At 49.0% G+C, this 17,674-nt stretch overlaps 1 protein-coding gene across 2 annotated transcripts in view; it reads right to left on the reverse strand.

The window, feature by feature from the left end:
• The window catches only part of ATRNL1 (attractin like 1), a 2,333,760-nt gene that overhangs the window by 1,151,355 nt on the left and 1,164,731 nt on the right, over window positions 1-17,674 (reverse strand). For both annotated transcript variants that reach the window (XM_085603276.1, XM_085603277.1), the window contains exon 20: window positions 10,185-10,278. In XM_085603276.1, the coding sequence (XP_085459402.1) occupies window positions 10,185-10,278 (94 nt within the window). The remainder of the gene's footprint in view (window positions 1-10,184; window positions 10,279-17,674) is intronic.

A 17,674-nucleotide genomic window follows, 5' to 3' on the forward strand; every position in this document is an offset into this window, starting at 1 on the left:
GAGGACGAATTTTATGCTAAAACATACTGCTAAATGCCACATTTACATTTCATGTAATACAGAGAATTCCATGTAATTTTACAAAAATTTACAATAATTACGCAAAAGCAAATTGCATGAATTTCACATGCCCCTTGTCAGGACTCTCTCTTACTTTTTGCAGGTTTGAGTAAAGAAAGACCAAGCAGAATGCATCCTTGAGTTCCCATGGAAACACGACAGATGATTTCAGGCAAGACGGTCCAACTCCATTAGACTCTGCTGGGATACATTTTCCATAAGAAGACAATGGAAAGTGCTTGGACGCTCCCTTTAGAATGCTTAATGTAGATGTAATTCATCCCACCAGAACGTTTATTAAAAATCAAACACAACTGGGCCATATTGGACTCACAGTAGATCACTCACAATACTCTACAGGTGGTCCCAAAATTGGACCACTTGATTCAGTGAAACCACATAGAGCTCCCTGTGTCTCTGTGGTAAACATCACTACGGTATGGAATGCTGAAGAAAGAGCGACAGCACCTTCCTTTCAGTAATAACCACCAGAGGCTGAAGTAACTTCAGTAAATAAACAAGTTTTGCAGATCAGGCTGCATTTGAAGGCCAGCAAAGAAGGGCTGCAGAGGAGGGAGGAGAATCAAGAAGGCAGGAAAGAGAAGCAAAATCCAACTGAATATTGTCGGGTGGAAGTTCCATCACCACATGAGCAGGGTCCGCCCCTCCGTTGGAGCAGAGAAGCGTTGCCCACTTAAATTACCCCCAAAGCCCCAGAGATGAAAAATCTCTGGGTCTTTTTGGCCTGGGCCTTTTTGGCCGGCTGTCTTGTGATCGCCAGTCATACATGCGCACTTTAAACATCTCTAACCCAGCTGTCATAAGGCAGCTGGGTTAGAGCAAGTGCAGGCCTCCAGAGCACTGTGGAGAGCCGAGTGAGGCCGCTCCCTCCAAACAGGGCGCTGCTCTCATGCTGGTGAACAGCATGAGAGCAGTGCCAGGATTGGTCACGGGAGTTTCCTGGTGGCCAGGCTGCAGTTGAAGAAAGAAGAGATCCGGTGCAGAGGACTCGGTGTTTAATTTCATTTATTTTTTCTATTTTATTAGCACTTGTGCGCGCTGGCCCCCCACCCCGTAGATGCCAACCGTCACTGCAAATGGGCATCACCATAGTACTCATAACCAGCAGAGAGCAATGACTAAATCGTCTCTGAGGCAAGGGGAGAGGGGTTGGCCTAACGGCTAGGGCGGTCGACCTCGAATCTGGGGAACTGAGTTCGAGTCTCGGCAATGACGCTGAACATCCTGTGTTTTAGGGCAAATCACTTAATCTCCCTGTGCCTAAATAAATGAATGAGTCCCCAAGTAACGTAACTGGTGCTATGTAAAGCGCTCTAATACCCGATACCGGGTCAAGTTCGCGCTATATAAAACACAGTAAAAAAAAAAAGTCATTCATCTAATATGATTCTTTAATTTGTCCTTTAATGTTAGGGGAGAAAGATCACAAGTTGAGGAAAGAGCTCTTTGGGCAGTCCAATGAAAACGAGCAGTCTACTTGGAAAAATAAATACATCCACATTTTACAGTCCTCTTACATGACGTAGTGAATCAATTAAGAAATTTGAGAAACCTCGTTAATGAGGTTTATTCACATAATGACTGTAAAGAAGATTCAAATGCATTTGCAAAGATCCTCCCATGCTCAGGCTCTTCCAAGAGATGATTGCGACTATTTCACAATACCCTTGAAAGCAAGCATAGTGAGAAAAACATAAATAGGCAAACAAAGATGACAGAGTAAATTAGGCACTGCAGCAGAGTTAGAACAGCATTTCCTTGATCTTCAAATAACTATGAAAACAACAGTCTAGTTTAAATATAGTGGTTAATATTGGGGGTGTAGCATATGTCTGAGCATTTTTGTTTCGGTGCATAAAGCAACTGAAGAACAGAAAAATAAAGTTTATTGCAGTATTTTTATGAATGGGAAAGATGTGATTAGACATCCGAGCTCATAGTATGGATATGGAGCACTGTACAAATGTGTGTGCTGACTTTCATTTGAGTCGTTGTGCTGTGCACAGACTGGGATAGTGTGCCTTATCATAAAACGTGTGCTATTTACCAGTGCAGTCGTTCACCCGTGCCTGCAGTGAGAACTTGGCATTTGTGAAAGAAAGATGGAGCAGCCATTTCCAGTCCCTAGTTCACCTTTTACTCTGTAGGTGGTAACACGGCCTGCATTTGAAATGGGAGCAGAGATGCCCCAGCAGGAAGCTCCCAACAGTGGCTGCACCTGCCTGGAGGTGGAAGTCTGGGGGGTACCTGGGACCCCCTTTGCCTCCTGCAAACGTACTGCCTGTGCACCACCTCAATATGGCGCGCAATGCATGCACCTCCTGATTCTCCTCTGCATCCACATCTGTAATATGGCTCGGGTGCTTAGGCAAAGTGCTTCCTCATTTCTCACCAAGTGCAAATGAGGGGCTAATCCCTAAGGATTGCTCTGGCGCACATGTAGCACAGGTGCAATCTGTATTACGGAACGGGTCATGCAAGCATCTGCAGAGTCTTGAAGTGCCTTTGGACAGAGAAAGCGGGTACACATGCCTGTCGTGTCCCAGAGTCATTTAGTGTAATATGGACCTGATATGTAAAGGCCCACACTTTACAGCACAAGACCCTAAAACACATTTTTGCCTCAGTGGAGCTTTTCTGAAACACAAAAAAATTATATTCTAGCTTTGAATTATTGAAATGGGTGAAAATCAACGTGTAACATGATTCATTCAATCCGTGTGAATACTAAAGCACAAGTTACTTACCTTCGGTAATGATATACCCGTAAGAAACATTAGTTAGTTATAGATTCCTTACCTTAGAATTACCCCCAGGTGTCAAGACTGGATCCGGAAAGTTTTTTCGTCAGCAGTACCTCTGCGCGTCGGAAGGTAGCATCGGTCGGCTCCGCGTCCGTCGTTGGTGTCGTGCTCACCGGGATGACGTTGCGGCAGCTACTTAGATGCCGCCCTCGCGCGCTGACGTCAGTTCTGTACACGACTTTCCGCACCAGAAACGCAGAGCCATGCAATACACTGACCATTGGTGCACAAAACTAGGGCCCTGAAAGGATGTCCTTAACCCTAGAAATCAGTTCGCAGAATGGGGAGGATGGGTGGGCGGTAAGGAATCTATAACTAACTAATGTCTTACAGATATATCGTTACCGAAGGTAAGTAACCTGTGCATCTGAAAGAAACACGTTAGTTATAGATTCCTTACCTTAGAATAGATACCCCAGCAATATCAACCCCGGTGGTGGGTCTGCGAACTAAAATCACACCAGAAAATCCTGGAGAACAGAACGACCAAAGAAGCCGTCTCTCCGGACATGGCTGTCCAGGCAGTAGTGTTTGGCGCACGTGTGCAGCGATGCCCACATGGCTGCTTGAAAGATGTCATTCAGAGGCACTCCCCTTCCCAAGGCAGTAGTGGCTGCCGTCGCCCTGGTGGAGTGAGCGCATAGCCCGACTGGAGACTCCTTTTTAGCTAGAGAGTAACAAGCCTTAATACACAACACGACCCATCGAGAAATGGTGCGTTTGTGTACGGCCCGACCCTTCTTCGCACCCACGTAACCAACAAAAAGTTGATCATCCACCCGGAACTGCTCTGTGCGATCCAGATAGAAGGAGAGTGCCCGTTTTGGGTCCAGACAGTGGAGCCTCTCTTCCTCCGTTGAAGGATATGGAGGCAGAAAGAAGGTGGGCAAAGTAATGGTCTGCCCGATTTGGAAGGCAGTGACCACCTTAGGAAGAAAGGATGGACAGGTCCTGAGAAACACCTTGTCTGGATGAACAGACAAGAAAGGAGGTTTTGAAGAAAGAGCCAGGAGCTCACTCACCCTTCTAGCAGAAGTAATAGCTACCAGGAAAGCGTTAAGAGTCAAGAGATGCAAAGTACAGTTATTAAGCGGCTCAAAGGGAGCGCACATTAAATAAGTTAGCACAACATTCAAGTCCCACTGAGGCATAACGAAAGGGATTGGAGGAAAAAGATGTGTTAAGCCTTTTAAGTAACGGTTAACTACCGGGGACTTGAAAAGAGAAGGCTGATCTGGCAGCCGAAGGAAGGCAGAGATGGCTGAAAGGTAGCCCTCGATAGTGCCCAGAGCAGAACCCTGCTGGGCTTAAGAGAGAAGAAACAAGAGGAAAGAATAAGAGTACTTCAGAAAGAGGGGCAGAAAGGGGATCCACAGCCTTTTCTGTGCACCATGCCACAAATCTGTTCCATCGGCAGGCGTATACTGTCTTAGTGGAGGGACGCCTCGCTGCCAAGATCACGTCACAGACTTCAGGAGGCAGGTCGAAAGACATCAACTGCCGCCGCTCAATCTCCACGCAAGGAAGTGAAAACTGGACAGGTTTGGGTGGAGGACCGTCCCTACTGCTGCGACAGAAGATCCTCCCGATGAGGCAGTCGGATCGATGGCCATGTTGAGCAGCTCGGGATACCAGACTCTATGTGCCCAATCCGGAGCCACAAGAATGACTTGGGCCCAGTCGCGCCTGATCTTCTTCAGCACTCTGGGCAGAAGTGGTATAGGCGGAAAGTTGTGCAACAGACCGCAACTCCACTCGCGACGAAAAGTGTCGCCGAGCGAGTGCCGCCTTGGAAATTCCAACGTGCAGAATTGCTGACATTGTGCTTCTCTTCGGTGGGGAATAGATCTAACCAAGGCTCTCCCCACTGCTGAAAGAGACCTTGCACCACCTCCGAGTGAATATGCGATTCGTGATCCATCATGCACCTGCAGCTGAGTTTGTCCACCCTGGCATTCAGAGAACCTGCCAGGTGTTGAACCACCAAGGAAATGCCTTGATGTTCCAGCCATGTCCAGAGGCGGAGGGCCTCCTGACATAGGGTCCACGACCCCACCCGCCCTGTTTGTTGTAATACCACATGGCGGAGGTGTTGTCCATGAACACCTGCACTACTCTTCCCCGGACAGAGGGAAGGAATGCCTTCAGTGCAAGACGAATCGCCCGGAGCTCCAGAAGGTTGATGTGAAGCCCGGACTCCGCCAGAGACCAGAGGCCTCTGATCTTCGCCTCTCCCATGTTCCCGCCCCATCCCAAAAGGGAGGCATCCGTCACCAGAGAGTGGTCTAGTTGGGGACGGAGAGGGATCTGCCATTGACCCAATCCTGGTCCGTAAGCCACCACTGCAGTTGTCGAGCATTGCCCTCCAAGATCTGGACGCAATCTGACAAATTCCCCTGATGCTGCGCCCACTGGAACTTCAGGTCCCACTGCAGAGCCCGCATATGCCACCTGGCATGGTCGATCAGCAGGATGCAGGAGGCCATGAGGCCCAGCAGCCTCAGGGTAATTCTGACCGAAACCGGTGACCGAGGCTGAAAGATCGGAATCATCCCGGACTTGCTGTTCGGGAGGATAGACCCAAACCGCGTCGTGTCCAGAACAGCTCCGATGAAGAGGAGCTACTGAGAGGGAATCAGGTGCAACTTCGGCACATTGATGGAGAACCCCAGCAAATGCAGGAGGTCAGCCGTAGTCTGGAGGTGGGAGACGACTGCCTGGGGCGAGCCCACCTTCAACAGCCAGTTGTCGAGATAGGGGAAGACTGAAACCCCTGACCTGCGCAGATGAGCTGCGACCACTGCCATCACTTTCGTTTACACCTGAGGGGCGCTGGTAAGGCCAAAGGGGAGCACGGTGAACTGAAAGTGCTCGTGGCCTACCATGAACTGCAGGTAACACCTGTGGGCCGTCAGGACGGAGATGTGAAAATAAGCGTCCTGCAAGTCCAGCGCTACCATCCAGTCTTGCGGGTCGAGAGCAGACAAGACCTGAGCAAGCGTCAACATCTTGAACTTCTCCTTCCGGAGGAAGCGATTGACGTCCCTGAGGTCCAAGATAGAATGCAGGCCCTCGTCCTTCTTGGGAACCAGAAAGTAGTGGGAGTAACAACCACGACCTACTTCTGGGACAGGAACGCGCTCGATGGCTCCCTTGGCCAAGAGAGACGTAACTTCCTGCTGGAGAGAGACCAGATGATCCTCCGACATGTGGTGGTATCGCGGTGGCATGGCTGGAAGGGTAGTCTCGAAGGGGAGGGAGTAGCCCCTTTGTACTATTTGCAAAACCCACCTGTCCGAAGTGATGGTGCGCCAGTGGGGAAGGTGATGGCGAATCCTACCACCCACTGGTGTTTGATGGGCCTGAAATGTCAGACTAGGAGGGTTTGGAGACTGCTGCAGTGGGGGGATTGGTGGACTGGCCCGCCCGCTGGCCCTCAGAACCTCGCCGGTTGTTTCCACGTCCTCGACCGTGCGAAGGTTGGGTAACTTGCTGCAGCCTGTGGCCCTGGGTGGGACGTAGCGGGGCACCCCTTCCGTAGCCACGAAAGGGGCGAAAAGCAGACTGCACCGGATGGGAGGAGAGGCCCAAAGACTTGGCCGTAGCCCGTGAGCCATTGAAGCGCTCTAGGGGGTTGTCTGCTTTGCCGCCAAAAAGACGACAGCCATCAAAGGGCATGTCCATCAAGCTGTTCTGGACATCCCCTGAAAAGCCAGTGGACCTCATCCAGGCATAGCGGCGAAGCACTACCGACGTTGAAATGGTCCTGCCCAGAGAGTCGGCGGTGTCCAGCCTTCAACGGATTGTAAACTTTGCTGCATCTCTCCCGGCGGCAACAGCCTGGGAGAACACTGGCCGGGCCTCCTCCGGACACTGAGGCAGCACTTGCGCCACCGTATCTCACACTGAGTGCGAATAACAGCCCAAGTGACATGCGGTGTTTATGGCCCACAGTCCTAAGCTGGCGGAAGAGAACATTTTCTTGCCAAGATGGTCCAGCTTCTTGGATTCCCTTTCTGGTGGAGGGGTAGGGAAGGCGCTTTGGAGGTGGAGGCTTGGACTACCAAGCTCTCTGGGGTGGGGTGTTGGGAGAGCAAAGTGAGGTCGCTCGGAGCTGGGCGGTGGCATCGGGAGATCATCCTGTCCACTTGAGCCCCCATGTTGGGCCCTGACTACGTGCCCAAAAGGACGTCGGTGAGGACCTCATTAAACGGCAGCAGGGGCTCCAAAGAGCTCGCTGCTGGTTGAAGCACCTCAGTTAGGAGGCTGGTCCTGACTGCCACCGTAGGGAGGTTGAGAGCCTCAGCCGCCGTACACAACATCACAGCGTATGACGCTCCCTCCTCCGTAGCCACGGTAGGAGGTGACAACATGCCACGGTCAGGTGAAGTGTCAAGACCACTGGCATCCCCCAGTTCCTCTCTTCAGTCCTGCTCAGTATCTAGCTGGTCAGTTAAAGGGTCACCTGACCCCTCCCAGTCCTCCTCATCATCCTCTGGGTGCCACTGTTGTTGGAAAGGGACCCCAGGAGTGAACAGGGGCATAAAAAGCCCACCCGGCGCTGGGTCCAGTCCGGCTCCGTGTCCACGTCGGGATGGAGGTCGGGGTCGATGCTGGCCAGGGAGCCGACCGGCGCCGAACGCGGTAGTGGTGCCATAGGAAGCAGCGCCGTTGGAGGTGTAACGCGGTCAACCGGCACCGATCCGGATCCAGGCCTGGATCCTGTCGGGGTCACAGCGGTTGCCGTTCCCCCGACATCCTGTAAACACACACAACACTGCCGGGAGACTCACTTCCGGTTGGAAGATGAGCCCCGGTCTAGTTCCTGCAGAGCACTGAAGCACTTCCGGGGGAAACGCTTTTAGCCCGCGCTTCCCGCCGGCTCTGTGCTTCAGATTTCGCCAGAGGCTCACGTCGAGTGGGAGTATCCAGTAACCCACCGTTTTGTGAGCACCGGTCTACTGTTGCTGAACGCGTTGGAGCGTTACCTTGTGTTCCGGGTTATCGCGCTGTAGCGGTAACACCTGCGGTTTCCTGTACACCGCGCTGGAGCGCATATCTTGTTTTAGCTTTTTGAGTATTAGTTCACCGCGCTGAAAAGCGGATATTGTTTGTCTTCGCTACCACGCTGGAGAGCGTATATGGTTTCGTCTTCGCTACCGCGCTGGAGCGCCAATCACTTTGTTTCGTCTCACCGCGCTGGAGCGCTGACCTTGTGTATTTTGGTTTCCGCACTGGAAACACCAACAGGCTTGTTTTCTTTTTCCCAACAGCGCAGAAGCGCCACCTCTTACGTTATAGGGAGTCAGAGCCTTGCGCAATCCTTCTTCCATTGTGACTAGCGCAGGAGCGAGTCATCCATCAGTTCCTCGAACCTTCACAAGGGGGTCCATGCTGGGGAACGCCCCTGGAGTATTCAATCCGTCTTGAGCAAGTTGGAGGCCTGGAGCAGCAGACACACCGGTGAGTCCTGGCAGGATAACGCTTGTGTGTGTTTTAGGGAAGGCTTGATAAGGGGCGGAAGCAGGGGATCTTACTTATTTTCCTTCTTGTTCTGTTTTCCAGTTGCCCCGGGGATATCCTGCGCAGCACCTTCCACGCATTCCCACCTCATTCCCGTTTTCTGGCTCCTTTCCTTGCGCCCATCTCATCCCTGTTGGGTCCTGATCCCGGGAGAGGTCAGGTGGGGGCAGGGACGGGTGTTCCTGTCGTGTCTGCGGAATCACTTCGCAAGCAAAGTAAGTCTTGTGGGGTACCCGACAGATCCAAGGGGGGCCTGCAGTGCCAGGGCCGGAGCCACCGGCAGCAAAGACTTAGGCCCCCAACCGAGTCCCTGGGGCCCGAAGGCGCGCCGGCGGGGTTGGTCCGACCAAAGATGGCATGCATCGCCTGGTAGAACGTACGAAGCAGGGCGGGGTAGCTCTGGGTCCTGAAAAGGTAGGGAAGCTCTGTGTCGACCCTTCGGGCTTCGCGGTAGTGGTGCCACCCGCGTGCCTCGTCGGATCGGCCGACCGACGAGGAGAAGTCGAAGAGCGACGATGCTTCCTCAACTTCTTCTGCTTCGACTTACCCGACCCCGAGTGCGAAGACTTCGATGATTTCGAACCGGACTGGTGGTGGATCCGGAGCCAACTATCGGCGTTCAAGCAGCTTTCGGGACCGCTCCCGCATAGCCTTCGGCGCCATCGACCAACAGTCGGAGCACGACTTGGGGTCATGCTCGCACTCCAGGCATAAGAGGCACACGCAGTGCGGATCCGTCACCGACATTAGTCGGTGACAGGAGCCGCAGGCCTTGGAACCGGGCATCCCTCGTGCACCTGTTCGGAGTCAGAGACCCGATACAAGAAGTCGACAAAAGTCGAGAAAAAATTAGTCAAAAAAGGTACTGCTCATTCTGGACATGCCCTGGCTGGCGCAGAAATAGAAAGAACTGATGTCAGCGCATGAGGGTGTCGTCTAAGTAGCTACAGTGGCGTCATCCTGGCAACCACAACGCCGACGACGGACGTGGAGCCGACCCAAGCCACCTTCCGAAGCGCAGAGGTACTGCTGATGAAAAAGTTTCCAGATCCAGTCTGACGCCTAGGGGTAATTCTAAGGTAAGGAATCTATAACTAACATGTTTCTTTCAGATATGTGCAAATTCCAATACTCAACGTTGGTCAAGGCCAGTTCTGGTGAGGTTTTCCACTGTGTTATGTTCTCCTATGCTATTCAGCATGTAGATTAGACAACCATACCATTGGAATAATCTCAGAGCACTGCTGGCTTAGCGGTGTGTGTGTTTCAGCACGGTTGTGGCTCCTTGTAGGCCAGAGTCACAATCCTCGTAGATTGGTTTGTCTGGTGTTCTGTGAGTGTGTGGAGTGCTGTTTGGTGTGCTGGCTGGCAAAGTAAAAGGATTTATAATGTGCCCACTGTGTGCGGTGCTTCGTGGGTTGTAGGGCACTCTCCGTTTACTGGAGATCCACGGTGTTCGGTCTTGGCCAGCAATGCAGTGTATTGAAGTGTGTGTTTCTCCATGAAGAAGGGGGGAGAGGCTCAAAATGCCTTGTTCACTTATGGTGGTCATAGCCCTTTGCTCAGTGAGTTAAGGAAGACTTTGCCATTGTTGGTCATGTAATGGGGTATTGTAAGGTGTATTTTGGCACTCGGTGTAAGAATGACGCGTCTTTCTTCAGTTAAGTAAGACTGAAATTGAGAGGGTCACCTTGGTGCATGCAAATGAGGTTGTTACTGTTGTGGTAGCACAAACTGCAGTGGAAATTGTTTCAAATAATGCAGGTGGCTACTTACAGCTGGCACTGGTCTCCCTTGATCCCTTTGGTGGTGCAGTGGCATTTCCCGGTCTGCATTTCACAGCTGCTGGCGTGTCCATTACAGATGCAAGCTGTGGAGGAGAAAAGAAGAGACTGAGTCTGTGCATGCACATTTCCAACTCTTGCAGGCCCTTTAAACCCAGACTTTATTTCCCATGTCCTTAAATCCACCCAGTCTCACTCCTCGAACGAGGAGTTCATTAATCGAGCATAATCTCAAGGTTCTTATTTTTATAATGGGTATGAAGACATCCTCAATGATTGTCTATACATTCACTCAAACCTCCCTTTTATTCACTCACTCTGCTGGCCAATGCAGTTTGCAATCTCTGCGTTTGCCATGCCCCACAGAAATTCTAAAATGGCGCTGCATATCTCTTTTCTGGTGCTCTTGAGATGTGCACAATGCTTGTCCTACGCCCTCGCCACATACTCTGCAGAAGGGCAAAAAAGGGTTGCTGGATATCCCTTTGTAGCGCACTGTAGTCGGTCCAATAACGTTCATTCTTTACCTTCGACTTAAGCCCTGCTTGATAAAGGGTCCTATTCATGATTTACTACTGTGATCTTGTGTTTCGCTAATCAAATCTAAACTTCCTGTTGCCCCTTGTTGACAGAGTCATCTCACCTCTGAGCAAGGCGCAGTCAGACATTAGACATTGATTGCACGGGAGAAACCCAGGTGCAAAGATCAAAAGCTATGAGCAATGTAAAGATAGTCGTGTTACATTTTAAGGTTGCAGAACTCTTAGCGATGTTCAATAATAACAGACGTGGTTTGCCCTGTTTGGGGGTTAAAATGAGCTCAAAGGAGACTCGTGTCATGCAGCTGATGCAGCGGTATTGATACACTATGGCAAGAAAATATGATAAGACATCCACTGTGAGCAGCATAAAAATCTACAGCCCACCAAAGAATCTATGAAACTTTCCATGGGCCTGACAAGTATCAAGGCTTTTATTAAGCCTGGGCGGTGAACTCCACTCCGCTCGCGGAGTTTAAATTTTTTTCTTTACTCCGCATTACGCAGAGCTCGCGGAGTTCCGAAAAACTCCGCTCCGCGTAGCTCGTCTCAGCGCTCTTCAACATCAAGTTGCCGAGCGCAAGCGAGGAAAATCCACCTCCAGACGAGATTTTTCCTCATTCGCACTCATCAATGTCAAGTCAGCCTCCTGGCAAAATTTCGCAACGCGGGCGGTCGGATTTCTCAATGTGAGTAGCCACGTATGCTTGCGACCACTCGTGTTGAGAAATTGGCCGTTTGCTTTGAGAAAGCTGCTGCTCGAGTAGAAAATCTACTCGAGCGGCAGAAAGGAACCAGCGCCCACTTGCGCTGTGCATGGTACCGTTTGCGATAACTTCACAGCGCGGATTAACACACGGCACTGAAAATGACCACAAATGGCATTTTTGTAACTCACTTCGCCACTTGCGGATCTCAGTGTAGCGTGGTGGAGTTTTCTTTGCACTTCGTGGAGTTCCACCTAGCTAAACTCTGTGAACTCCACCCAGGCTTAGCTTTTATCCCATAGTGCAGGCAGAAGCACAGTATGTTTCTAATACCCTTACCACACTGTTTCCGGGAACAACCATCTGCAGCCAGCTCGTGCCAATGGTAAGAATGATGGAACGCTGGTGGATGAGTTGCCTACCTGTGCCTGAGCAGGTCCATGCTTTTACTTCAGCTAGGGTACCCAAAAACACACTTTCCCATCACATATTTCATGACTGGAGTTAGACTAAGTCAGTGTCTTTGCATAGTTAGGTGTATTTCTATTCCACATGTTGAGAGGAAGTAACAGAATACAACCACTTCCGGGAACACAGAAATATGGGGAAGCTGAAATATTTAGAACACCAACATATCCAGTGCCGGAAGTGAGGGGGCTCCATCTGGATTCTGGATCTGGTAGTTATTTATAAGCTGTATTCTTACTGCCTTCACTGAAATATACACACTTAGTGCCGGACAATTTGCCAACATAGGACAAAGTCTGTGGTGCCAACGCTTTACCTGCTTTGTGTACAGAGCAGCAACCTGCAGCGGGTGAAGGAGGTCCCTTACTTTCAGTTCCGCCATCACAAATGCCTCACTTAATGGGCCTTCAGCAACCCTTTTGTTCGAGCCTTGTCACAGTTGAGGGCTAGCTGGAGCTTTAACTGCTCGAAGCTAATGCATTCGAGAAACAAAGTCATTCAATTTGTCACTTGACAAGTGCTTGAGCTAAGCTAGGATTGAGAGGCAGGTTTTTGATTTTTTTTCAAGCACTGCATTTAAGTGATATGCATGCACTGGTAGAAGGGCAGATATATCTGTACACATGAGCAGTCATGCAAATAAATATTTATACACTAGTTACTAAAAAATCTTTATAAGAATGGAACCATTTTCTAGCAATCTTAGAATTACAAAAGATTGAAAAATACAGTAAGGTTGTAAACCTACGTCTTGCAGTTTGCATGCAGTTCCTTGATGGTGGTTCATAATCCACTGAGCCTTATTACAAGAATTATACCATGTGGCCTACAGCTAATAAAAGGATCCCTGCAGTAAAAGAAGCAACCCACTGAGTTTTCTACAAAAAACACAAATCTGTGACTTGCAGAATACATGGTCTGCTTTGCAGCAGGCACATTAACACTCTGCTATGTTATGAGTCAGACCTGTGACTAGACTGCAGATTTATTCAGCAAGTGCATTAACCACCAGAGTTATAGTATTGTTTTTATACCCTGGAAATCGCTGAGTACACAATGATCTCTGCATCAGGTGTCACATCCTTGTAAGATAGTTTAAAAACGGTTTGTGACTAAGTGAACCATAACAGATGCACAATTACATTTCTCCTTGTTGCCAATTTTTTTATGGGGCAGAGATTTTAGAAATAAGTGTCCAAGTTGAACGTTAGATGTTGCTCCTCGTGACTCCACTCTCTTTCTGTGGCCATCTCTTGACCTCCAATTTATGGAACAGCAAATGTACCCCCATTCCAGCACTCTAAACATCTTTCACTGTGGCACACATTAATTGCGGAACACACACATTCACATGAAGAACATAACTTTTCTATTATATCCAGTTGACGGTGAACCCTTCTTTTAAATCTGAAAATCAATTCAATGTTCTCTGGGAACCTAGTATTGTGTGTTTGTATTTCCTGGGAGCGTGGCAGCCATCTTAATTCAAGGGCTGCACACAGACTGAGCAGTAAATACACTAACACCATTAACAGCTGGGATGGTTATTTCAAGGCTGACTGGTGACGTGGGATGGTTCGAGTTATACCACATTGACATTAACCTCATGTACGCTCTCAAGGCATATAAGCTAAAAAGGTATAGCTTAAGCAGACACTTCAAAGAGAAACAGAAATATGTACATACATATTTGCACTTTCTGGAAATCTGAGGGATGTGGGACCAGGATTGCATGAGCATGGTCTTTCAAAGTTCTGCAAGAGGGATCGGAGGTCAAGATTTAAGGGATGGGTGCTCTGAGGTGGTAAAGGAACCAAAAATGTAACAAATCTGCATTCTGAAGAGGGATCAGGGTGTCTGGTACAGTCAGGAGGTGAATGTCGGCAAAGCATAGAGATTGTAGTGGGTTGCCACTTGTGACAGGTTGGGTGCGGTTGGAGACCCAGATCATGTGTGGTTTGAATACAAAGGTGCACATCATGAATGTGCACAGATTATGGCAGATAACCCGCACAGCATACTAGCAATGAAGGGGGTTGAGTAATCTGGTTAGGTTACACAGTGTCAAGGAGGTGAAACTGATGATCTGGCCCTATGGGGAGAACATATAAGAGGAGAGTCCTGTAACTAGGCTGCTGCTGTACCAAACTTTCACATTACCAATATGTTGGTCATAGACAAATATGTTTGGAAGGAGAGACTCGTGTATTTTCCTAATATTGAGCATTTCCAACCAAGCCAGGCCTACAGGGAAGTAAAGGGGAGAAGGGTGTAAGCTGCTGAGGGAGGGAAGCAAAGGATTTTCTTCCTGGTGGAGTTCAGTAATTTAGGATTCTTAGTGGTAAATTCTGATTTGGATGAGGAGCACAAGAAAAGGGGGCCGGTAAGCCCTGTCTCATTGCTGCAAGGAGAATCTGTGCTCTGGCAAAGAATTACTAAACAGTCACTTGCAAATGGAGGCATCTTGCACCTGAAGGTGCCAAATGTATTTCTACTTCTAGAGGAGTAGAGTCACAACATACAAGTTCACCGAGGTAACAAAATTATTTTCACTCGTTCCCACTGAGCAATTTAGATGCTCTGTGGTCAGTCGTATGCATGCATGTATGTATGTATGTATGTATGTATATGGGATTTCTACAGCACAAGCCTTACCAAAAGGCAGCCGAGCAATGTAAATGGTCAAAGACAAGCACAAAGTCAATGAACAAAAAGACAAGAAGATGAGGAGACGTCTAATGCATTGTGATTTAATGTTCTTTAAAGAGGTGAGTCTTCAGTCAACTCTTCACTAACGTTTAACAGCGCTGGAGTGGTCCCGAAGGATATAGGGAAGTTGTTCCAACTCCTGGGTGCAAGAAGCAGTTTGACAGCGTTGCCATGCTGGTGGGCGATTATCCAAACGGGGCATCATTGCTCCAGATTTTATGCCCTTGCATTGTCTCCCCAGTGGCGTAACGAGACTTCAGCCCCCCCTCCCCCCTGCAAAGTGCATGGAGCTTTCAGGCCCACCTGTGCCAGAGTGGTCTCCCTGGAGCTCGGGCCCCCACGCAGCACGGGGGCTGGGTGGGCTATTGTTACACCACTGTGAGTCTAGGTTAAAAAACTGTGCCTATTCAAATCCTTGTGCTTCTGCCACCAGGGCCGGACTGGCCGTAGCGGGCACCGGGCAATCCCCCGGAGCGCCGCAGGGGTGAGGGCCGGTTTTGGGCCCCTGCGGGCCGTTTTTGTTACAGGGCCGTTTATAGCTGCAAAATCGGCCCTGTAACAAAATCGGCCGAAAACCGGCCCCGGCAAAGAGCTCGGCGGCACCCCCAAGGGGGGAGGGGTGGGGGCACCGCGGCCGAACACTTTGCCAGGGCCGGTTTTGGTTCCCAGTCCGGCCCTGTCTGCCACAAGGTAATTTTTAAATCTCTTCTGCTGTCTAACTATATCACTGTGAGATTAATGAGTTACAACCACGCAAGAAGGCTTCTAGCTTCCATAGCCAGCCTGGTCATTGTTCATAAGATGTGCAGAGCACGTCTGGGAGGCCCCTCCTTTCCTGTCTGCATAGCTGAGGCTTTGCATGCTTAGCCTATAGCCATCTGCACAGAATCTAATCTCTTGAAATTTCACAAACTTTTAAAGACCCTTCTCTTCAAACTATAACTTTACATGTTTTCCCCTCCGATCCTCTGCTCGGGCCCCTCATGGTACACAGCGTCAAGACGCCTTAGGGTAGCGGCGCACTTTATAGGAGTAAATTCAAACACAAATAGATGGAAAAGGCTTGTTTTGTTTTTTCATGTTTACACTTCTTAGTCTGTGGTCTGATGATGTCCTGGCAGCGGGTTTGCTGAAAACCACCAGAGATTGCAACACTGTCTGCAAGAAAGGCGGGGTGCTGGTCCTGATAGCTTTGTTCCGATATTCTTTATTGTTTTAATAAAGGAATACAGATAATTAAGATTATATAGAAAACAATACAACAAGTCTTATAAATCATACCAATATGAGCGATTCATAAATAGAAGTATATTTCATGTAATAAATAAGTTAAATGTAATACCCAAATAATTAATTGAGAAGAAAAAACAATTTGCTGGTCCTGATAGCTTTATAACTGATGCAGCTATTTTTAGGTCTCGCCTAGCTATTGCGTAAGCGATGGCTATGCAAGACTATAGTAAGGGGCTCCCAAAAGTGCTCCCAAAAGCGGATTGCATGGCGAGCACGCGCACAATCACGCGCATCGTGTCGCCATGCAATCCGTTTGGCGTCGTACTTCAAAGGGTCCGCTCACCTGCCTGGAATGCGCTCCCCCGCCCCCGCCAAGCACGCGCGCCACGCTCCGCTGGGCTTGTTGTTTTGAAAGAGCAATAGGCAGCGCACAACAACAGTAGTACAGAAATAGCCTTGCATCCATATTAACGACTCCACTATACAGCTTGAATAAAAGCGTCAACAACATATATATGCTGTCCATATCTCTGCGAACATTAATCACATAGTGAGTGATAGTCTTGAAAATATTCTAACCCCTATACCCCAAATTATCATGTACTTTACATGGCCTCCATGGGTTCCTTAAATAGATTCCTTAGTTAAGACATAGCGGTCGTTGCATGGGAGCCACTCAATCTCATTGGTGCAGCTGGTGCGCTCCTGTGCCTCCTTTAACCACACCAAACGTCCAACATGCAGCTGTAATTTGTCTCCGTTCGAATAATCCAAGCCGAGATTTTAGACAAATAAGTACGCTTGTGTTGCATGGTCTCTGTCTAAACCAATACATCAGAATAAGTGGGAAACGTTCCAGTCTGCAAGCAGCATCCTGTACAGGCTTCAGAGGGGACCTCTTCATTTTAAACATTATTTCTGGGGTATATTAAATCCGCTGAAAATATTTAAATTAGAGCGGTTACAGCCTGACAGATTTCTAGTGTCCTGGCAACCATCATGGTCTCAACCAATCACCATTCACTCCTGCCGTTTCCACCGAGTGTCTTTTTCTTTTCTCTGCATCTTAAATGGGTATCAACGCACACTTATTCTCTGTCACATAAAAAACCCGCAGACATTCAAGTTGAGTTGAACTTTGTAATGGGGTTTAGGCTCTCCTTACATGGCTCGAGAGCATGGCGAATAACCAGCATATAACCCCCAGATTTTAACTTTCGTTTCCACAAAAAAAAATGAAAATATTTCCGTAAACTTTGATGTATTTTGCAAAAGATTTTGAGTGTCTCTCATACATTGTTGGTAAACAGAGCATTAGGGAGTTGCCTTTCCTATTTTATGGGTTACATTGACAAAGCCGGATTTCTTACAGACCTGTACCCTGCTCAACTCATGTGTGTGATTCAATATGGCGCATCTTTACTCAGCTAAATACCTTAATGTGAATAGGACCAAAAGATACGTCCGTTTATGACTGATAACCCGATCATTCATACGGCGCGCGCAGTGCATGTGCATATTTTGATTTGAGTAGAATTTCAACTCTCTAGGGGCTTCAGAACTTGCCTCCCTCGGTGCTGCTGCCTGTGGTGCCTGAGGGGCGGGGGTCTGCAGTGAAGGAAGCTATTTGTCACCACTCACCTCATCTGAGGAGGAATCCCAGACAGCAGTGACCAGCTGGCCTTACCACGACTAATGCATAATTGTCTTACTAAATTCACCGTGACTAGGAACGCAGTAATTGCGGTAGAGTAGCCCAGCGTAGCTGCAAGTGGTAGCGCCATCTGTGGCTGCACCACTGTCACTGCGCTGCATCATTTCCGGCT

This window comes from Triturus cristatus, chromosome 1_2 (assembly GCF_964204655.1).
Source record: "Triturus cristatus chromosome 1_2, aTriCri1.1, whole genome shotgun sequence".
NCBI classification, from domain to species: domain Eukaryota; kingdom Metazoa; phylum Chordata; class Amphibia; order Caudata; family Salamandridae; genus Triturus; species Triturus cristatus.